The sequence below is a fragment of the Triticum urartu genome, chromosome 5, assembly GCF_003073215.2.
Source record: "Triticum urartu cultivar G1812 chromosome 5, Tu2.1, whole genome shotgun sequence".
In the NCBI taxonomy this organism is placed as follows: domain Eukaryota; kingdom Viridiplantae; phylum Streptophyta; class Magnoliopsida; order Poales; family Poaceae; genus Triticum; species Triticum urartu.
The window spans coordinates 650,008,390-650,031,786 of record NC_053026.1 but is presented as its reverse complement, the minus strand read 5'-3'; the positions used below and the strand labels follow the sequence as shown (position 1 = coordinate 650,031,786).

General features: G+C 45.4%; 1 protein-coding gene and 1 pseudogene across 1 annotated transcript; both read left to right on the top strand.

Annotated features, from left to right (window-relative positions):
* LOC125507622 overlaps positions 1-3,323 on the top strand; it is a 6,686-nt pseudogene extending 3,363 nt beyond the window's left edge.
* Positions 3,324-4,053: 730 nt separating this feature from the next.
* On the top strand, positions 4,054-16,585 carry LOC125511568 (flavin-containing monooxygenase FMO GS-OX-like 2). Its single transcript, XM_048676976.1, has 7 exons — positions 4,054-4,706; positions 13,345-13,415; positions 13,511-13,672; positions 14,159-14,241; positions 14,332-14,485; positions 16,005-16,181; positions 16,287-16,585. The coding sequence occupies exons 1-7, from the start codon at positions 4,157-4,159 to the stop codon at positions 16,470-16,472; spliced, it is 1,383 nt and encodes a 460-aa protein (XP_048532933.1). The 5' UTR covers positions 4,054-4,156; the 3' UTR covers positions 16,473-16,585.
* Positions 16,586-23,397: the final 6,812 nt, after the last annotated feature.

Below are 23,397 nucleotides of genomic sequence, written 5' to 3'. Positions count from 1 at the left end.
AATAGTCTTGATTACGAGGGTGCAAGATTGCTGAGTCCCCATGACTCACAGATTCCTTCCTAAACCAGATGCAGGGACCGATGATACCGTTCCAGATGATATGACCGAGCTCAAGTGGGAGTTTGACGAAGACTCTCGCCGTTACTACGTGTCTTTCCCAGATGATCAGTAGTGGTGCCCAGTTGGGGCGATCAGGGACTTTGTCGCTTTTGGGGGTTGATCTTTTTTTGGTACCATAGTAGGACCCTGAGTGTATTGGATGAATGTAATGACTTATTTATGTATTTGTGTGACGTGGCGAGTGTAAGCCAACTATGTACCTTTCCCCTTTATTTATTTACATGGGTTGTTGTGAAGATTACCTTACTTGCGACATTGCTTTAAATGCGGTTATGCCTCTAAGTCGTGCTTCGACGCGTAGGAGATATAGCCGCATCGAGGGCGTTACATCCCTCCTCGGACGGGGCCAGCTTTCTTGCTCCTTTGCTGCTGGCAACTATGGAAGCACCGCAACCCCGTGGTCTTCCAGAACATGCCACCCTCGCTCCCCCGGCTATTGCAGCTTTGCAGAGAGGATGTCGTGTTGTGGCGTGTCCGCCTCCCTGCGGCCCTCAAGGACGCTGCCGATGTGTGGATTCAGTGCCTGACCACCTAGTGTTACATCCCCCCCCACTCCTCTATCTCCTTCCCTGCATGTAAAAATGTAATGTTGACTTGTTTACTCGGGCGGTCCGGCCCAGATATATGAAAATTCAGGTGGGGAAATCCCCCCCCCCCCCAGGGGTGAATTTTTTTTAAAAAAATCCTTAACCAGTAAATGTAATTCAACATCAAGTTGAAAGACACCTCACTGGATGCTCATCATCCAAAGGCCAACATAAATGTGCACAAATGTTTAGTGCCGGGACATCGAAATACCTTGACTCCATTTGTTGTAGGAAATCACAAGGAGTTAAAGGAAGGAATATATTATCCACAAACTTCAATCATTCCATTAGAATCATATAAACTAAAGACTTCATTTGTCGACATATATTTTTCTCAAATTGCTAAAACCTTTTGGGCCCTGAACCAAAATCCATGGTAGAGTGCCTCTTGCACTCATATTGGTTCACATAAAAGGAAGCAAGTAATGAAGAATAGTACTCACTCTGCAAACAAGTAGTACTTACCGCAGTAATACCTACTTCTCATAAGTATCTTCTGTATGGAACAATGTTGGGGATATCGCTTATCGGGAACTTATCGATCGACCTACGATAAGGGGTAAATCAGCCAGTTTATCAGCATATCGGCCGATTTATCGCCATGTCGGTTGATTTATCGGCCGATTTATCTTATCGGTCAGACCACGATAAGCGATAAATCGGCCGATTTATCGGAATATCGGAAGATATCTTGAACAGTGGTATGGAATACTAAAAACTTCTCATTCATAGACTAAGTCAATGAGGTGGTGAGAAAGTGAGGCTTGTAGCAAAAGGGTTTACGCAGAGACCCGACATCAATTATGATGTAACATACCCTCTTGATATGAGTGGAATTATGTTTTGATACTAAATATCATTGGTAATAAAATAATAATAATATCTATGCAGTATCTAGTGAATACATACTCATATGGATCACTCATTTTGGAAATCTCTATTGAAGTCCCTGAAGGGCTTATACTTGCAAATCCAAAGGTAAATCGCAACAAGTTTTGTGTAAAACTTCATAAGTCACTCTATGACTTGAAATAGTCGGAATTATATGGTACTGCTGACTAAATGGGTTCATTCTTCAAAAGGATTACTCGAATAATGATGATTGTTTATGTGTTTTAATAAAGAAAATAAAATTTTGATTTCCTTACATCACTTCAATGTATTTCGATGATTTCGTCATCAATGTCTCTAAAAGACGTAAAAATACATAAAATCATCTCTGGACAGAAAATTTGGATTCAACCAAATTTAGCTTAAGCTTACAACTTGAGCATTCTCTCAAGAATACATATCAGTCTACATATATCCAAAACATATACGAGAAGTTCAATTTGGATATATCATACCAATAAAAGAGATCTAATATGGTCATACTACCCCTGATAGGGTACAAATCCATTTGTAAATAGGGGTGATAATGAAGTGACATCAGGACCTGATGTTCTATATCTCACTAATGTCAAAGCACTCATATAATTTGCAAACTACGTCAGGCCTGACACTATATTTGCTATCTTTGTTCAGCGTGCAACCCCCAACAAAAAGTATATGGCTGATATAAGAAATATTAGCTTAGATCTCAAGCTCACAATAAATCTTGGATATTTCCACCAGGAAATACAAGATATGACCATGATATGATATAATGATATTGGATCTTTCTTTGATCCCAACAATGCCATATCAATGATTGAATTTGCTAGAATAGACTGCATATGGAAGTCATCTAAATGGGCTTTATTGAGGCAATATCTTCTCAAAGATCATAATGATTTTCCCTATTTCCAAAATATGCATGACCGACATAATTGCTTTATCTAAAAGCATTGCAAAAGATGCATGGCTTAGCAAAATGATTAACCACACTCAAAATCACGTGGTTGAGATTCATCAGAATCACATAACTTGATTTATAAAGACGCTACCACTTGTGTTACTCAATACCTACAGGTTATATGAAGAGCAATATCATACAACACATTGCTCAAAAATTACTTATCCTCACAAATTATAGAAAGTGAGGAAACAATATCAAACAAAATACTGTGAAAATCCAACAGATTATTCACAATGTCATGATCATGTCAATGGAATTTGTATGAGACATCTTCTGGATTTCCAAAGTTCAGGGGGAGTAATCTCCCAAACTATAACATGTTTACAATCATTAGATTGCATATATTGTACTCCTTTCCCCCTCATGAGGTTTTTCCCTAATGGTTTCTCATGAAAGGTTTTTAATGAGACAATATGAACACAAGTGCCTGTATATGTCATATCATTTTCTCCTTATATTTTTCCCACTGAGTTTTAAAGGAGTTTTCAATGGCATATCAGATCGCACTCTTTTCCCTTGTGAGTTTTCTCTCAAAGTTTCTCATAATGGTTTTTAATGAGGCAATATCTTCTCAAAGATCATATGTCATACTTTATATTTTCCCTATTAAGTTTTTTTAAAGAAAGTACTCATGACATATTAATTGTTCTCTAAACTCACTGATGAGTTTTCTCCTTCTTCAAAGGTTTTTCTCATATGAGTTATCAAGAGACAATAATCATTATATGTTGTATCATTTCTCCTTATTATTTTTCCTGCTAGGTTTAAAGGAGCTTTAGCAACATATCTGCACTATTCTCCTCATATTTTTCTCACATGATTTTTGAAGGAGACATTCAAGATTATTCAAAGAATTTGTCAAGATGATGGATATACCAAAGAAGAGGCGTTCTAAAGGGGGGTGTTCAGAATAGAATATTTGCTTATTAATCAAGCTAATTAGGATTGAGTTAATTGTTAGATACGTTGCTTGGTTCTCAAGCAATCATGTACTTCCTTGGCTCTCAAGGCAACTATGTAATTCCTTGGCTCTTAAGTAACTATGTGTTTACTTGACCGCCAAACACCGTTGTACTTCCGTCTGGGTATAAATACCCCATTTCTATTATCAATAAAGACGAATGGATCATCTTCATTCAACTCTCTTGTTCTTTACTTTCTACTTCAAACATTCGGTGACCCGCAAACCCGAAATAAAAGAAAAGTCCAACAAAGCAAAAGGAACCTGGCACAAACAACCCGGTACGCGAGACCGAGGAGCCTCGAACTACAGAGATTCGTGCTGATCAGACGGCTACAAAAAACGACCAGAGGCATAATAAAAAACAAATGTGTGAAAATCATGAAAAGTGCAGAATTAAAAGCCTAGAACAGGAACCTCAAAGAAAAAAAAACCCTAGAACAGCCACGTGCGAGAATAACAAACCAGCACGTGACGGCAGTTCTTCAGCCAAAATTGCTTTTCGTCATCAATCAATCAAAAAGGAAAGAAAAGAAGGCGGCTGTGAAGACAGCAAAACGCGACTTTTCCTCGTCTTGCGACTGCGATGCCAGCCGAAAGAAGCTGAAGATCGCGAGCAGAGCACGCCACCGACTTCCCCCCTCCTCCGACATGCCATCACGCTCCCGCGTCGCCGTGATCGGCGCGGGGGCGGCGGGCCTGGCGGCGGCGCGCGAGCTGCGGCGCGAGGGCCACGCGCCCGTCGTCTTCGAGCGCGCCGCGGCCGTGGGCGGCACCTGGCGCTACGAGGACTCGAACGCCGCCGACCCGGCCGACCCGCTCGGCGCCGGCGGCGCGCACTCGAGCCTCTACGCGTCCCTCCGCACCAACCTCCCCCGCGAGTCCATGGGCTTCCTCGACTTCCCCTTCGTCGCGGACCGCTCCTCCGCCGACCCGCGCAGGTTCCCCGGGCACCCGGAGGTGCTCCGGTACCTCGAGGAGTTCGCGCGGCGGTTCGACCTCCTCGGGCTCGTCCGGTTCGAGACGGAGGTCGTCAGCGTCCGGCGCAGCAGGGACGATGGCGCGGGCGCGGCGGGCTGGAGGGTCTCGTACCGCTCGAGGAGGCCCGACGGCGCCGAGGGCGAGCTGGAGGAGGACGTGTTCGACGCCGTGGTCGTCTGCAACGGCCACTTCACCGAGCCGCGCGTCGCCGCCATCGCCGGTAATTAGCTCCGCCCGATCTATTCTATCCCTCGCTGCTGATCGTAGTACGTAGTACTTCCGATCGATCCGATTATCCCGTCCGACGACAGCAGTGTCAACCTGCAGGACTACCTCATAACCAGTAAACTTTGACTAATTCTTTCAAGCCAATCAGCGCTACTACTGTCTCGGCTTCCTCCACTGTTGAGCAACGATCAATGCTTTGGCATACAGACTGACCTCGATGATCCCTGGCTACCGCACCAATCCATATCTGTCACCAGATTCAGAGAAGGAGGCGGCGTCAGATTTCAGCTTTCACAACCCCTGGTTCTGGAGCAGACCAATGGTTAATGTCAAGCCAATCAATCTGGAAGTGTGCAAGGACCAAGAGTTTTTTTCTTTTTGCAGTATCAGTGTTCTGCGATGCTTCATTTAGATGCTCATCAAACCTGTTTAAGAACACCACAGATCCTGACACGGTATCTTTTCCGTCCCTATGCAGTATGCACCACGTTGTTTCTTAGGTGCCAAGCTTGCCAGAGTAGCAACAGAGTTCTATTTCTGTTAGTTTTAGATTGTGGATCCCGCAACATCTGAAGCCAAGCCTCATGTTCTCCTTGACAATTCTTCTCCTGGAAGCATTCTGTTTTTTGTGGCAAGGGATTGTGTGGCAACACGCCAGCCAAAGATTTTGATTTTCTTAGGAATTCTAGCTTTCCAGATCAGCTCCCAAATCCCCCTCAAAAAAAAAAAAGATCAGCTCCCAAATGTTCCTATCACCCGCATCCCTAGAAGAGCTACAGAGAGCAGCTGTAGCATTGTTTTTTAATCTCATATGCCAATTTATATGCACTTCGACAGTGAAGACTCGGGGCTTTTCATAGTGCCATGCTACACGGTCCTCTACCATATTTGAGGGAATTCTCATTTTGCAGATCTCTTCTCACTAATAGAAAACAGGGCTTTGGTCATGGGGCAATATTCATATTAATCCCGGTTCAGTCACGAACTGGGACTAATGTGAGCATTGGTCCCGGTTCGTGCGGCTAAGGCTTTAGTCTCGGTTCACCTGAGCCCTTTAGTCCCGGTTTGAGACACGAACCGAGACTAAAGGGTGTGATGTCCTTTAGTCCTGGTTTGTGTCTCAAACCGGGACTAAAGATTAGACATTTAGTCCCGGTTTGAGACACGAACCAGGACTAAAGGGTGCGATGCCCTTTAGTCCCGGTTTGTGTCTCAAACCGGGACTAAAGGTCCCATTTTCAAACTCTACCCCCCCTGGTGGATCGCCTTTTTTGTTTTGAAAAAATCAAAAGAAAATGATAAAAACTTCAAAAAATAAAATCCTTTGAGAGGTAGTTATATTACTACATCTACTAGTTAGAAAAATTTAAAAACTTAAATTTGGACATGTTTTGCAAAAAATGTAGGGAAAATGTAAAACGGCTATAACTTTTGTATACGATGTCGGAAAAAACGTATAATATATCAAAATGTTCGGAACGAAAATCCGCATCTGATGGAGACCGCCTACGGCCTGTTTGCCAATTTTTAAAATCCTCAAATTCTAAAAGGAAAAAAAGTTATGCTCAAATTTTAGTTTTTTTTGAATTTTTGTTAAATCTGGTCAAACTATGGTCAAACTACTTATTCAAGAAGTATTAGTGTTACTAAATAATTATTCAAGAATATTAGTGTTACTAAATAATTATTTCAGTTTTTTTGAATTTTGGTCAACTATGGTCAAACTGTGGTCAAACTATGGTCAAACTGTGGTCAAACTACTTATTCAAGAAATATTAGTGTTACTAAATAATTATTGATTTTTAGAACAATAGTTTCAAACTCAAACAGTGAAATGTGTGACTTCATGCTCAAGCTAAATTCCTGAGGGTTAATAGGATTGACATCTTACTATTGTCAGGAAAACAACAAGTGCAGACTTGGAAACGAGGGAGAATAGAACCCGGAAGTTAAGCATGCTCAGGCTGGAGTAGTGAGAGGATGGGTGACCGTTCGGGAAGTTAGATGATTTGGAATGATGAGGGGTGATTAGAGATTAAAGGTTAAATTGAGCAGTGATGAGGGGTGATTAGAGATTAGAGGTTAAAATAATTCAGAAATTTGAAATTCAAAAAAAATTCAAAAAAAATTCATAAAATTTCCTTTAGTACCGGTTGGTGTTACCAACCGGGACTAAAGGTGGACCTCCAGGCATCGGCCACGTGGAGGGCCTTTAGTCCCGGTTCCAGTTAGAACCGTGACTAAAGGGGGAGACTTTAGTACAGACCCTTTAGTCCCGGTTCCAGTACCGGGACTAAAGGCCCCTTATGAACCGGGACTAAATGCCCTTTTTCTACTAGTGTCCGCATCAAAGGGTTGGAAATTTTAGTTGATGAACTTTGTGTTCCATGTGAGAGAACGTCGTACCCTGTCTAGGGCGACAGCTTCGTGTTATATAGGGTCGGGGCGCAACTCCCGCATAGCTTACAGAGGTTGATTACATCGTTGGGATCCTGACTTGGGATCCAAAGGATATACTAGAGAGATACAGATAGTTACAATAGATAAGAGAGAATCACAACTACCCTAGTCTATAACTTCGGTTTGAGGTGGACTCATGGTCGAACCCATACGTCAACTCTGTCATGGTAGATACGTTGCTTAACACCCTCCTTTAATCACAACTGTGTTAAGTTGATATTACGTTTGAACTCTTCAAAGTTTCTTGTGGGCAATGCTTTTGTAAAGCCATCTGCAACTTGGTCTCGTGAATGAACAAGCCGAATTTCCAATTGTCTGTTGGCAACTCTTTCTCTGACAAAGTGAAAATATATCTCAATGTGTTTTGCTCTTGCATGGAACACTGGATTAGCAGATAAATAAGTGGCACCCAAGTTGTCACACCATAAACATGGAATTCTGGTATGCTTCACATAAAGTTCTCTTAACATGGACTGAACCCAGATAATTTCTGCTGTAGCATTTGCTAATGCTTCATACTCCGCTTCAGTGCTTGACCTGGATATCGTAGCCTATTTCTTAGCACATCATGAGTTAGAGAATGCACTAACAAGATTGGATGATAACTTGCTGAAAGTAAGACCAAGGTTCACAGTATGTTTTACATATCTCACAATGTGTTTGGCAGTAGTCCAGTGAACTGTGATGGGTGCATGAAGAAACTGGCAGACCTTGTTGACAGCAAAAGATATATAGGTCTAGTCAAGGTTAAGTACTAAAGATCCCCTACCAAACTCCTGTATCTAGTATTGTCTTCTTGATTCAAGAGAACTCCCTCTTCAAGTGATAATTTTTCTGTGCTTGAGAGAGGAGTCAACGAAGGTTTGCATCCTTGTAAACCAACTCTTCTTACTAGATCAGTAGCATATTTTTCTTGAGATAGGTGGAGGCCATCTTCATGTTTCTTTAACTCAATACCTAGAAAGAAATGCAAGTCTCCCAAGTCCTTGAGAGCAAATTCAGCACTTAGATCTTTTAACAGCCCTGCCACAGCTTCATCTAATGAACTTGTGACAATGATATCATCTACATAAATCAACACAAATATTGATGTATTTGACTTATTGTAAATAAACAGAGATGTATCAGACTTGGAGGGAGTAAAGCCAAGTGCTTGCAATTTCTGACTCAGACGTGACTACCATGCTCTGGGAGCCTGCTTCAGTCCATATAAGGCTTTATCAAGCTTGCACACATGAAAAGGCTTACTCTTGTTTTCAAACCCAGGAGGTTGTTTCATGTATACTTCCTCTTCCAGAATGCCATGGAGGAACGCATTCTGTACATCTAGTTGTCTAAGGCTCCATCCCCTGGACACAACAATAGACAGCAGAAGACTGATAGTGGCAGCTTTTACAATGGGACTAAATGTGTCCTCATAGTCAATACCATACCGTTGTCTGAAGCCTTTTGCAACCAATCTGGCCTTGTAGCGATCTATAGTTCCATCAGACTTTCTCTTTATTCTGTAAACCCACTTGCAATCAATTAAATTTTTACCTTGCCATGGGAAACTAAATGTCATGGTCTGTTTTTCTGAAGTACCATGTATTCTTCTTCCATGGCCTTTTTCCACCAGACATCACCAAGCGCTTCATCAAGAGTGTCTGTTTCACCTGTGGATCAAGTTGAACCAAATTTGGTTATCTATTTATAATTAACAGGTTGAATTACCCCCCTTTGTAGCCTTGTACGTGGAGGAGCAGGAGAGGCCACACTGTTGCCCTCCGCGGAAGATCCAGCCTCTGGTCATGGCGATCCCGAGGTAGACAGGGCTGGTGCTCCCGATGTGGTATCTCCTGTAGCGACGGGATTTTCTATGGCGTCTGCGGTTGGTGTGGACGTATTTGTTGGAGCAGAAGATCCCGCGGCGCGCATGTGATCCGTGTCAGGCCCATCATGGCGCAATGATTGCGTGGGCCTGGGCGAATCCGCCTCTGATCACGCGCCCGTGGTAGGTCTGGTGGGATCAGCACCGAACCCCATGCCTGCATCAAATTCTGCGCCTGGAGGCCCACCTGGCTGGCGGCGCACGTAGTGGCGGGGTCTGCCCGCTGGCCAGCGAGACGGGGGCTGGCACGTGTCGTCGGGTGATCGGCGTGGAGTGGAGGCCGTGGCTGGCCCAGTTGGAGAGGCCCGCGTGGCGGCAATTGGCTAGCTGCTGCCGCACCGCACAGGGGACGCGGGATCCGACGCGCTGACGCCCTGCCGCAGCGCGGATCCCGTGGAGGATTCGCTAGCGCGCTGCTAAGGCATCGATCCCGAGCCGAATTTGTCTCCCGTCGAGCGACACAACAAATATCGCTCATTTGGAGCGTGTTGTGCACCCTTTTGAGCGTTTTCTTCACCATTTTCTTCAGCGTTTGCATCTGCATCAGCACAAGACTCAAGAGCACGGTTATGAGGATTAGTCAATAGTTGATCATCACAATCACTTCCCCCTTGATCAACGCCGATGAAACTAGATGGTAGAAGAGGTATTTCTTGATGTAGGAGAGCACCGACATTGGGGTGAAGATTGGCGAAAGGAAATTTTGTTTCATCAAACACGACATCTCGAGAGATTAAACGCGACCCGTGGAAATGTAAGGCACTTGACACCTTTGTGTTTGAGCACTATAGCCAATGAATGCACACGGTCTGGATCTAAGCGTGAGTTTACGATCATTGTAGGGACAAGGATTAGGCCAACAGGCGCACCCAAACACGCGAAGAGACGTGGTAGTCTGGTTTGGTGTGAAATAGCCTTTCCATGGGAGTTTCATTGTTAATTACATGACTAGGTAGCATATTGATAATGTGGACAGCGGTGAAGAAAGCCTCGTCCCAAAATTTGAGGGGCATGAAGGCGCCGGCTAGAAGGGAAAACCCAACATCGACAATGTGTCGATGCATGCGCTCGGCTGACCCATTTTGTTGATGGGCATGAGGACACGAAACATGATGGGATATGCCAAGTTTTTGGAAGAATGAGTTTAGTTTCTCGTACTCCCCTCCCCGATCAGATTGGAGAGCAAGGATTTTACTATCAAATTTTCTTTCAAAGAGAGCTTGAAAAATTGAGAAAAACTTGGCAAACATCCGAACGTTTCTTAAGGAGATAGATCCATGTGAACTTGATATAGTCGTAAATGAAACTCACATAATATGTATGTCTACCAACAGAAGAGGGAGCAGGCCCCGATACATCAGAAAAAATGACTTGCAAAGGTTTGGTAGAAATACTAGTACAAATTGGATAAGGCAATTTGTGGCTCTTGGCCCTTTGACACGAATCACAAACTGTTTCAACATCACGATCCCCAACAACACGAATCACAAAACACTCAACTAAAGAGAAATCTGCATGGCCTAATCGATTGTGCCACCGTGTTGAAGACACTTTGGTGGCACTAAGAACTTGTTTATTGAATCTTCTAATCTCCGGGATCAACGGGTAAAGCCCAAGAATGCATCTACATCGATAAAGCACCCTCCTCGTTGCTTGATCCTTGATCAAAAAGAAGAAGGGGTGAAATTCAAGAAAGACGTGATTATCAATGGCAATGCGGTGGACAGAAAAAAGATTTTTGTTGGCACTAGGAACATGCAAGATTCTTTTTAGATGGATTTTCCTATGAGGGGTTTTAATTATTGAGTGACCAATATGACCAATCTTCATACCTTCTCCACTAGCGGTGTGGATGTGGTCTTCGCCGCGGTATTTTTCCCGCATGGTCACCTTCTCCAGCTCACCGGTGATGTGGTTGGTAGCACCGCTGTCGACGTACCAATTTGTATCGACGCCATAGGAAGCTTCGGCAGCCTCGACCACCTTCTCATCTTGAGATGAGTTTTCATCTTCATCAAACCGGTACCAACCGTCCTTGGCAGAGTGGCCCAGCTTACCGCAGATTTGGCAGCGGACAGCATCAGGGTGAGATTTGTTGGTGGAGCCGTTCGATCGCCGGCCGCCCTTGGTGTTGGAGTAGGAGGGGCGGCCGCCGCCGCGTGCGTTGTTGTTGCCGCTGGTGTTGCCCCCGCCAGGGGCCCTGCTCTTCCCAAGAGGAGGGACGCGAGAGCGGGAACCACTACCAGGCCCGCGGGTGGCGACGTTTGCCGATGACTTGAAGCCACCACCGGTCCCAGCCCCTTGGAAGAGGGCCACTCCTTGATCGAAGTTGCTTATCTGAGCGAACAGTTCGTCAAGAGTGACTGGGATGACACGAGCATCCAGGGCAGAGACCAGCGGCTGGTATTCCATGTCCAGGGCGTTGATGAGGTAGGAGATGAGCTCGTCGTCGTCCAGGGGTTTGCCGGCCGCCACGAGCTCGTCAGCGAGAGATCGCATGTGCGCGAAGAAGGTGGCCACAGACTGTGTGCCCTTCTGCACGTTGGTGAGCGCCGCCTGGATGTTGTTGACGCGGGACAGCGAGGTCGACGAGAACATCTTTGCCAGCGCCGAGCAGAGCTCGTGTGCATGGACGATTGAGGTGACCTGCACGAGCACTTCCTTCGAGAGGTTATTCAGGAGATTTCCCAGTACCTGCTGATCCTCTCGGATCCACATGTGGTGAAGAGGATTGGGGATGGACTCCTCCTTGCCATCCTTGTCCTTGGTGACGACGACTTTGGCCGGCTCGGGTACGCTCCCATCAACATACCCAAAGAAACCAGCACCTCGGAGCTGCGGCGTGATCTGGGTGCGCCAGAGGATGTAGTTGGTGTGGGTGAGGCGCTCGGTGATCTGGCCGGAGAGGGTTGAGTTGGAGGAGCCGGAGGAGGCCATGGTGGGAGGTTTCTGGCAATGGAGAAAATAGATGAGATGGAAGAGGTAGGCTCTGATTACAATGTGGGAGAACGTCGTACCCTGCCTAGGGCGACGGCTTCGTGTTATATAGGGTCGGGGTGCAACTCCCGCATAGCGTACAGAGGTTGATTACATCGTTGGGATCTTGACTAGAGATCCAAGGGATAGACTAGAGAGATAGAGATAGTTACAATAGATAAGAGAGAATCACAACTACCCTAGTCTATAGCTTCGGTTTGAGGTGGACTCCTGGTCGAACCCATACGTCAACTCTGTCGTGGTAGATACGTTGCTTAACATTCCATTCACTTGTATCTGGATCAAAATTAGTTGATTAACCCACCGAAGCCTCGATCTTCTTATAAATTCCGCAGTTCTGCGCCCCTCTTTTCTAGGTATCCATTGGTCCCTCTGAATCTGAAAGCTTCTTCCATTTCCCACTCATCAAATCATACCCCTTTTTAAGAGCTCAAGGCCAAATTTGATGCCTCTCTAGGCTTGCGATGTGTCAAAAGGTTTCAATGTGGGTAGTATTTGGACTTTAGCACTCTAGCTCAGAGGCTATTGGGTTTCTGGCTAAGTCTCCAACCTTGCCTAGCCAGCAAGGCTTGGTTGAATAAATGCATGCCACGGAAACCTATACCACCATCCCTTTTAAGTTTGGTCATGCAATGAACCTTGCACTTATGATGTTCTCATACTTCTTACAAAAGCCTATGTTCAACTTGAACACTCCCATGACATATGTTGGCAATGCTTGGACGACAGCTTTAATGTTGACTTCTTTTGCCGCCTGAGACATGATCTTCTCATTCCAATCATTGCACCTCTTCCCAAATCTGTCCATGATTGGTTGGAACTTGTCATTCTTCATTATTCCTTCAGACGTGGGCAGGCTCAAATATTTACTTTCAAATGAGAAGGATTCCGTGCCCAAGATTATCTTAATCTCTTCTTTGACTCGTGATGGGCAAGCTTCAGTAAAAAAAAAAGAGCATTTACTTGGACTGAGGAGCTTCCAGGTACATTTTTGAAATAAGTTCAGTACATCATTGATTCTCGTGGCATGCACAACTGAGGCCTTGAAGAAGAGTAAGCTACCATCCACAAAGACGAGATTTGATATTCCTGAGCTCCCTCGAGCAATCTTTAAGGGGAGAAGAGATTCGTTGTAACCTCATTGTTAAGCAAGCTAGCCAGCTCATCAGCCACGAACAAGAAAAGGTAAGGACTCGATGGGTCACCTTGTCTTAAGCCCCTCGAGGGGGCAAAAGCTTCCAACAATTTACCGTTGCATCTCACCGGTCGATCCGATTTGCTGACGTACAATTTCGTAGTGTAGGTATCCATTGCTGGCCCGGGAAACAGATGCACAGCCACAACTACCGTGTGCCTGATCGATTTCGCGGTCAGGTGCGTCGTACAGAATGCATACTACTGTTCATTGTTATTATTTGATCGTGATTAATGTGCTAACAATTAGTTACTATTGTACTATTGGTGTCTAGGTTGTAATGGTGATAGGGTACCAGCCGAGCGGCATGGACATCTCCAGGGACATCGCCGGTGTGGCCAAAGAGGTCCACGTCGCCATGAAATCGGAACCTCCTTATCAAATAGACACTACTACTGCCACTGGCCATGCCAACCTGTGGCTCCATTCCTGCACGGTACCCACCATATATTATATACTATACTACACACTTGTTTAAAAAGAAATTAATATACCTAGATGATACCCCATATAATATACACATATATATTTCGGTAAGATTTTGATTTATAGAACATGAAAAATTGATATTATTATGAGGCTATATATATATATATATATATATACTCCTTCCGTCTTGTAATATAAGATCATTTTGCAAGCTAAAACAACTTGCAAAACGATCTTATATTATGGAGCGGAGAAAGTAATTTATTGTATCTCTGATTGTTGTATAATTTCAAGATATTTGTTAAATATGAATATCATGACATACCTTTTCTCACGCATGATTGCATATGTTAAGGTGGTGCTTTTCCCCCTGCATGGTTAGATGCTGAGGTGACTTATCTGAATATCTGTAAGACAAACATGTTAGCGAGGATCACCTAGCTAGTTATTTAGAATTATGTTCGCACAATGTTCAAATGCAAACGTTTTGCAGATTGAGCGTGCGGAGGAAGATGGTAGCTTGGTGTTCCAAGACGGCAGCAGGATCAAAGCTGATGTCATCCTGCACTGCACTGGGTACGTTACAACTGATTGTGAAATTATGTCTCAGATGATGGATGGATCGCTTATGCTAATTGCGTTGACGGATTGTTGGCTTGCTTGCAGATACAAGTACAGCTTTCCATTCCTGGGTGGCGACGACGACGGCGAGTTGGCCGGTGCAATCTTTGTGGACGACAACCGCGTGGGCCCGCTGTACAAGCACGTGTTCCCGCCAATATTGGCTCCTCACATCTCCTTCATCGGATTGCCCTTCAGGGTTGGTCAATCAACTCCTTAAGTTAATTTGATATTTCGCCAACTTGGGAATTAATTTAGCGGATTTGCCAATTCTGAGTTGCCTGAATTTTTTGCAAAACCTCAATCACGTAAAATTGCACATTGATTGGCCTAAACTTGCACTTCTCAAATCATGCAACTTTAGTGCAAGTTTTAATTGTTTCCACTAGATTATGTTATATACTTGTTTTTTTCAATGAGGCTAAAACTACTCCAGAAATCCTATCCTTATGGATAACATTATGTATTATGGGCTAGCGTAGACACATTGTAGCTAAATGACCCACATTGAACAGTCCATTGTTGCCAGCGCATAACTTGCCAAAAGCAAAAAAATAAAAGTAAAAGAGAAGTAAAACATCAGCTACGCGAGATGCAAATCTGAAAGAAGGGAACTTGTATTTTAAATAATTGTAGGCATGTGATGGATAGACATCCCCTTGACTAAGCTTGTTTAATAATTCAGTATATGGAATTAATTAAGAGCTTTTTTATGATACCCTATACTGCTACGGAAAAGGGAGCAGTATATACCTAATCTCACCGTTCAATTCTTGAGGGTATTTTAGACCTCTAATTTTCACATTAAAAGAAAACCAAACTGTTATTAGTTTGTATCTGGAATCTGTCATGGCTGTCGACTGTCGAGAGAAAATGCCGCCGACTCAATCCAGACGCGCAGTCTCCCATATTGCACGCCTCGGCCATCTAACTCCCCCTCACCGCCGCCGTGCTAGTTCACTCCATCCATATCTAGCTATCTGCATGCTTCTTTTGTAGCCTCACAAATCCGTAACCTTCCAACAGGCCTCGAACGTCCGCCGCCTTGTTATGAATTAGAAGTTCAGTTATCCATACTTGGCTGCATCGTAGAAACCGAGTGATGTCAAAAACTTTCTTCCAAGGGGCTAGCTGCCGCTGCTAGGAACTAACAAACCCATCACTAAAATTGCCAACAGCCTGAACCAAGTGGTGCAGCTTAAAACCTAAATTTGCATTGGACATGGCCAACTCTCTACAAAGGTGAACACTAAATTATCTGTCAGCACCTGTCACCTGTGGGATGAGGGTACCTCACATCCGGCCTGCCGAAGAAGAGAAGCTGCGCCATTCTGCCCTCACATCCGGTGTAGGCAGGAGACGTCGGGTGCCGACTGCCGAGACCTGCGCCATGCCGCCGAGCGCCTGATCCACGAGCACAGGCTGGCCGAGGAAGGGACGAGAGATCGGCTCGCCGAGGGAGAATGCGTGGGGCGTCTCAATCTGACGAGCTGAAACTTAAAAATCTTCCCGAGTTGCCCTCAAATCACATATACCGCTTACGTTGATCGAGCAGTGCAGTCTTTATACTGCTAAACCAATTCCAGCAGTATATATCTCTTTGGGCCGTTGGATCTTCCAGAATGGAGGGCCCGTATTCATTACCCGGTACCGTAAAAGAGCTCTTAATTATTGCATATGTTGATATCTCCGGACTGATGTACCGTCCATCCGGGCAGACGATCCCTTTTCTAGTGTTTCAGCTCCAAAGCAAGTGGGTGGCTGGGGTTCTATCGGGAAGACTTGAGCTCCCATCACAAGAGGCCATGATGCGGGATGTGGATGCGTTCTACTCGGACATGGAAGCTCGCGGATGCCCCAAGAGACGCACTCATGATCTGGGACAAGGCAATCTGGTACGTATATGCATACATACTTGCATTCATCCATGTACATATGCATAATCAATCGATACTTCTAACCCCATGTCCAAGACGCACTCATGATTTGGGCGTTTGTAGTTTGAGTACGAGGACTGGGTGGCGGAGCAATGCGGGCTGGGGAGGATGGAAGGGTGGAGGAAGGGCATGTTCGTTGCAACGTGTAAGAACCTGGCTGATCGCCCGAACAGCTACCGGGATGAATGGGACGACGACCACCTGTTGCCACAGGCGCATCAGGATTTCAGCAAGCATTCCTGCCTCTGACCGATCAATATTGAATAGCAGATACTGGATTGTTTGGCTTCGAGTCACTTGGTCGATCTTGGCTTTTGCCCATTATTTATATTGGCTGGCTAATTGTTTCAGCAACTACTTCAGTTTCCATATCGATTTTCAGCAGAGCAAACTCGCGGAGCGCTCCTCAGTCGAGATGAAACGAAACAATAGGTATCAGCCCTCAATGCATGTGTGATAAATCCTCCCAGCTACTCTTCGGTAGATCGTGATCATCCCTGCATATGACGATCGGACAGGGGGGATGGGCGACGCGTTTTGTGAGCCCGTCACGGCGCGGTGGTCGGTGTGGTTCGCCGCCGATCTGAAATTGGCGACGACCCCCAAGTACCACCGGGACATGGTGGTGCTACACCCGCACACCACGACGGTGTGCCTCATCGACGAGCGTGGGTGCACGATTGATAGGCGATCAGGGGCGGGTTCGTGTTGGCCCCTAGGGCTAAGGTTGCGTTCCCTTGTCACGTTGCGCACATCGAGAAGGACATCACCGGCGGGGATGGCATCTCGGGAGACGGCGAAGGAGGAAATGCGACCGGTGGGAGAGCATAAGGCGGAGGGGGGATTAAGATCGAAGAAATCCGCCTAGGTTATTCCCCTTCCCACTCTTCCTCTCCCGCACACCTCATCCACTGCTCTGTCTGCTCGAGCTCGCGGCGGAGATGGTGGAGATCAGCGAAGAGAAGATGCAGAGGTTCGCGGGCAGGGATGCGCGCCTGCGGATCCGCCTGAGAGAGATCGGGTCCTGGTACTTGAGCAAGCACGAGATGTACACGGAGGCAGAGGCGATTATGGAGAATCTGACGGAGGAGGAGGAGAGATCGCTGTTCAGGCGCGGAGGGCGCAAGCACCCACTGCAGGTGCTGCTGTGGGCGGCGGATCAGGCAGACTCGCCGGTGCGGGCGGTGGCGAGGAAGTGGGTGGCCTTCAGCATCTTCGCGACCGCGAACCTCGCCCCCGCCATGAGGGAATCGGCGCTTCGCCCTCGAGAGGGGGTCCTGGCCCTCCCAGCTCCAGGGTCGGCCATGGCCCCGATCGAGATCCGCGAAGATCCGGTGGATCAGGCGCCGCAGGAGGCGGCGGGGGCGCCACGCCGCTCTGCTCGTCTCGCCGCAGCACCATCAACCTCGGAGACTCCAAAGCCTCGTCGTTCACGCCTCGCCGGGAACAGAGTATGAGTCCTTCGCTGAATGGCAACCGCTTTTGGGTGCTAGCTAGTGAAGATTCAGATGACGTTTCTGACGAGGATCTCACTAATTCAGGTATGATCTGCCCTTCTGTTCTTAAGTACCTGACACACACTTGCGATTGTGAGGGTGATCGGGGAGATATTGATACTCAGCATCGAATTAGATGAGTTAATCGTAGATTGAAAAAGAGGATGAATACTTATGTTGAGAGCCTTTTGCTTAAAAATGAAAAAGTTGGGGATGAAAAACAGAGAGGTGTAAATCAAAATGAATTCATTCACATTGATTCACCCAATTGGGGGAAGTTTCATAACCAAAAAAAAATGATATGGCATTGATAAGGATTAGGGATAAGATACCCAAGATATGGGATCTGCCTAGATTTCTTGAGTATTTGTCAGATATAGATACTGACTATGAGGGGTGTGAGATTGATGATAATAGAATTGATAAGAGAGACATGATTCTCTGTGAAGAAATATTGGTTGATAGAAAAATTAGGTGAACAATATCCCAGAAAATTTATGCTGGAAGAAGTAATGGAGGAAAGTCTAGATTATAAAAGTGGATACGAGTCAGGAGCAGAAAAGTTGCAGATGGGATGGGGGGACAATGTGGGGGAAAAAGGATGACCAGGTGGGCTCTGGAGGAAAGTGGCCCAGTAGTGGGATGTGCGAAAAAAGCCCAGCTACAGATACTGGGAGAGTGGGCCTATATATAGGGGGGATCCCATCCTTCATCCCTGATCCAGATTTCCTCCATCTACCAAACCCTAGCAAAACCTCGACGGCGACTAACGAAGAAGAGGAAGAGGTGAAGAGAGATCTACTTTGGGAAGGAAAAGAAGTTATGGCTGGCAGACAAGAGGGTTGGAGGCCAAGGCCTGGAAGAGGAACCAATCCAGGAGCGAGAGGTAATTTCTATGGCAGATCTGAGAGTTTTGGGAGAGGTTTCAATAGGCAAGAAGAGAGAGAGAGTTGGATGGATACGGCTGGAGGAACAAAGAGGGGAGTTTCAGAGGAGGATCAGGGACGAACAATAGTGGTTCTGGTGGGGATGGAAATTCCACCGGGAGTGGTAGAGTTGGAGACAATAAGTTTGGCAGATTTGCATTAGACAGAAGTGGTAATCAACAGGAAAGATACCAGGCTGGGATGAGTGAAAGCAGGCAGGAAAGTGGATCTGGGAATAACACAAACATTGCACAGCTGGGGCCGCAGGGAGGACCAGTTCAGTTGGCAGGAGGGTTCCCCATGATGAGCAGCAATGGTTTCCCTCAGCTAGTGCCAATGGGGATGGGGCTTGGGCAGTTTGGTTTCGTGCCACAAGAGCAAATGGCACAGCAGTATCAGTTCCTCTTGTCCAATATGCCAAAACAGGAAACTCTGCAGCCACAAGTTGGTGCTAGGGTGGAGGGAGCTAAAGAGACAGCTAAAAAGAAAGAGATAGGAAATCCCAAGGAACTTTTCTGTGTTAAATGCAAAGAACAGGGGCATGTAAAAAGTGACTGCAAAAATAAGGTCTTTTGTGTGGTATGCCAGAGGCCATCTCACAATACTGAAGAATGCACCATTCTGAAACAACCAAAACCAGTTGCCAAATATGTTGGATATGGAGCCAGGGGGCTGGGATGTCTTCTGGTGTAGAACACCAAAGAGATTGTTGCTACAGAGCACATTAATCCCATGGCCTTGGTTACTGTACAGGAGGGACAACTGAATGACACCACAGTGGCCTATGGGTTTAGCAAAATGTTTGATTGGGAGTGGACTTGGAGAGCCAAGTTTCAGAGCCCAAAAACATTCCTTATGAGATTTTCCAGCAAGGTCAAATTGGTGGAGTTGAAAAACTTTGGCAAATTCACTCTTCTTGGCACAGGGGCTATGGTGGAGGTTGACTTCTGGAGTCCATATGATAAAGCAAAAGGGAAACTACATTCAGTTTGGATCAAGATGTGGGGTGTTCCTGACACCCTGAGGCATTATATGGGGGCATGTGAAATTGGTTCAGCTCTGGGGCTAGTGGTTGAAGTAGATGTGGAACACATTTATTCTAAGGAAGAAATTAGAGTGAAAGTGGGAGTGAGGGACTTACACAAAATTTCTGCTGGCACTGAGATAACTACTAAAGATTTGCTGCTTTATGATATTGATTTTGAGTTTGATTCCATAGCAGAACAGGGGTGGTACAAGTTCGAAGAGGGGAATAAAAGGAAAATCTTTGACTACCTTGATTTGGAAAGCTCTGAAACACAGAGGGAGAATGAGATGCAGAAAAAAGTAAACAAGCTGAGTTTGGGAAGTCCTTGGTGAGCCTGGGGAGTTTGGGGTTGAAACAATATGAATAAGTGGTTCTTAAAGCAGGAGACATGGGTCAGAAAAATGAGATACCCAAGGAAAGGACAGGAACAGGGTTTGCTGGAGAAGGCCACGGTGAAGAAGAAATTCTAAAGGCTAGGCTTCAGAAAGCATAGGAACTTGCAGCAAGGCAGACTGCTCAACTTATGCTGGAGGAAAAAAAAAGAGGAAGGAAATGGAAATTATAAGAAAAACCTTAGAAAAAGAGGTCAAGAGAATTGCTGCAAATCAATATGAAGGCAAGTGAAGAGGTGAGAGGGTCACAGTCAGGGTAGAAAATTATTGGAGATGAAGATGAAAAAGAGGACACTGAGGGAGGGGCGGTAGCAGAAGGCAGGCTGGAAGAGGAAGAGGGAATGACAGACTTGGAACTAATGGAACAGGCTGTGGGGCTAGGATATATGGAGCCTGTGGATTACACTGCTAGTCAGGAAACTGAATCTTTTGAAACAAAGATCAAGAAGGCTGCCATAGGAGAACTGGAATCCCAAGAAGAAGAAGACTCTAGAAGATGTTCTAGACTGAAAGGCAAAGAGGACAAAAAAATCACTGATTTGGCTAAAGAGAGAGTAGCACAGAAAAACAACTATGGTGAGTTTACTCCTTCTAGTATTGTTTCTAGATCTAATAATATCTTACAGCAGATTGCTGAGGGGGTTGGGGTTAGTTTGGGAAATAAACCTGAGATTGTTAATCATAATTTGGAATTGATTAAAATGGCTGAACAGGCAAGGGTTGATATGTGGTTAGCAGACTACAATAATAATCAGAAACAAACCTCTCTACCTGAGGAGCATAATATCCACTGGTAGAAAAAGGGCCTATAGTCCCGGTTCGTAAGGGCCTTTAGTCCCGGTTCAGGAACCGGGACTAAAGTGTCGGTACTAATACCTCCACCCTTTAGTCCCGGTTCAATCCAGAACCGGGACTAAAGGCCCTCCACGTGGGCAGTGCGCAGAGCCCAGTCAGGAGACCCTTTGGTCCCGGTTGGTGCCACCAACCGGGACCAAAGGGTCTCCTGACTGGGCTCTGCGCACTGCCCACGTGGAGACCCTTTGGTCCCGGTTGGTGGCACCAACCGGGACCAATAGGCATCCACGCGTCAGCACTTCTGTGGCTGGGGTTTTTTTTTGAAAGGGGGGGGGGGTTGGGGGTTTTAGGGGGTTAATTTAGGTGTTTCATATATTGTGTTAGCTAGTTATAATTAATAGAGAGAAGTGTCCTCTGTTATGTCTGTGCTTGGTCGACGCTACGTACTATACATACGTATATAGAGAGGACTAGACACGCTAGCTAGCTAGTAAGCAAACGAAGGAAACAGAAGATCGTCATGAACATATATGCATATATACAGAGAGAAGTGATATCGACCACCTCTCCTTCTCCGAGAGATTGGTCGAACAACAAGTTCTCGTATATCTATCTGACACTACCGGCTACATATATACAGTAATTATCTCTTACAAATATAATCATACGGACTCAGGGTTAACATAGAATTCTCCGTCTTCAGGGATCACGTGGTCAAGAAAGAATGCCGCCAATTCCTCTTGAATTCCTCGCATGCGAGCTGGTGCTAGGAGTTCATCCCGCTTCCGAAACATCTAATTTAAAGAAGGGGTTCAATACATATATATATGAATGAATGAAACTCAACACAAATGATGGTAATAAAATAAAATTGTGAATGTTGTTATTTACGTACTTCATATTGTTCGTCAGTGTAGCCCCGCTCACAGGTCGTGTGGCGGATGGACTCGCAAACATAGTAACCACAGAAATCATTCCCTTGTTCCTGCCACAACCACTTTACAAGAAATAGAGGTTAATCAAACTGATAAGCAAGAATGCCAAATGGTATTGATGAAACTAGCGCTTGAATGACTAGTAGATGCGCTTAAAATGCTACTATAGCTAGTACTTACTTTTGGGTGTCTAAATTGCAGCTCCTTCGGCAGTCCCGGAGCTTTTCTGGTGAATTTTCTCCAAACCCTGCCAGACAAAGAAAACAATTACTTGATATATCAGGAAATGAACAAAGTTGCTGATATGGTGGATAATGATCGATTTAATTTACTTCTCGAGTATTTGAGTCATGTCTGCATAGTCCTTGGGATCTTTTCGTCTTGAGTCTAAGACGGTTACTAGTCCCTGCTCAAGCTTAATATGTAGGAGAATATAGTGGAAACTGCACACGCATGCATAACTCATCAATTACATTACTATAACCTTGACTAATATATAAGGGAAACCGAATACGCACAAGACAGTAACACTCACTTGAAGTTGTAAGGAAAGAGTATTATATCTTTGTTTTGATTTATTATCAACGATTCTAGCATGCTGGCCTCGGTTTCTGCGGCATGAAATTTAACCTGAGTTGCATCTATGAGATTTGTGTTAATGAACCCAATATCACCGACTTGTCTTTTCTTCAATTCGATGATCTTCAATCTGCATAATATAGTGAGGATGATTATAAATACATGCAATGAAAGAGCTAAGCTATATAGAGAAACTTAATAACAGAAGTAGTACTACTTACAGACAGTAGCAGGTGACAGTTGCTTTATCGAGGGCCAATTGATTGAAGAACTGATAGAACTCCTCAAATGGAACAGGCAACAGATCAATTCCAACGAGGTCATGCTCCGGTTTAACTCTCGCATACAAAGTACTCCTCCCCCCAGAGTCTCTGCAGATTTTCAAGTACCAATCATGCAATCTTCGCATCATCGTTGATAGAGATCTTTCATCTTTGACGAGAGGCTTCCCGTACTCGTATCTTTGTATCTGCACGTCCATGGGGTCATAATGTACTTCGTCGGGCAGGTAATCTGCAGGATTGCTATAACCGGGCACCATCCTCGGATCATTATCGACGTTGTGGCTAGGCACCTTGAGCGGCGCTTGTTCGCCGAGCTGGGCAATTTGTTTCCCAGCTCGTCGTTGTTTCAGCCTTTGATCACTGACAGTACTTCCCGACCGCTCCGCTTCGGCAAATTCCTTTCCAATAATGCGGTCATAGTTTCCTTTCGGCGAATCAGACTTCGGTGGTTTTGTCAGGGCAGCCAGAGTGCGCTTCACTTTCACCCGATCTACCTTCTCCTCCGGAGGTGGATGTTTCTTTGCTTTCACCCCTTCAAAGAATTTATTCACTTCTTCTCGCGCGATCTCGGCGTTCTCCTCCTGGGTCCTCTCGTATGGTAACTTCTGTGGAGTCTTCAGAGAAGGACCGAATCTATATGTCCTCCCGCCTCTGGTTGTACTGCTAGACGCCGACCGAGCAGACGTAGCGGTTGTCTTCTTTACTTGCTTAAGCGGCGGAGGAGAAGGACTACGACGCGC

Bases quoted from the DNA above. Each gene is read 5' to 3' on its own strand.
- LOC125511568 (XM_048676976.1), top strand. From the start codon at position 4,157: ATGCCATCACGCTCCCGCGTCGCCGTGATCGGCGCGGGGGCGGCGGGC. The intron at 4,707-13,344 runs GTAATTAGCTCC...TTCGTAGTGTAG, and splicing joins GCGCGTCGCCGCCATCGCCG to GTATCCATTGCTGGCCCGGG. The intron at 16,182-16,286 runs GTACGTATATGC...GGGCGTTTGTAG, and splicing joins ATCTGGGACAAGGCAATCTG to TTTGAGTACGAGGACTGGGT.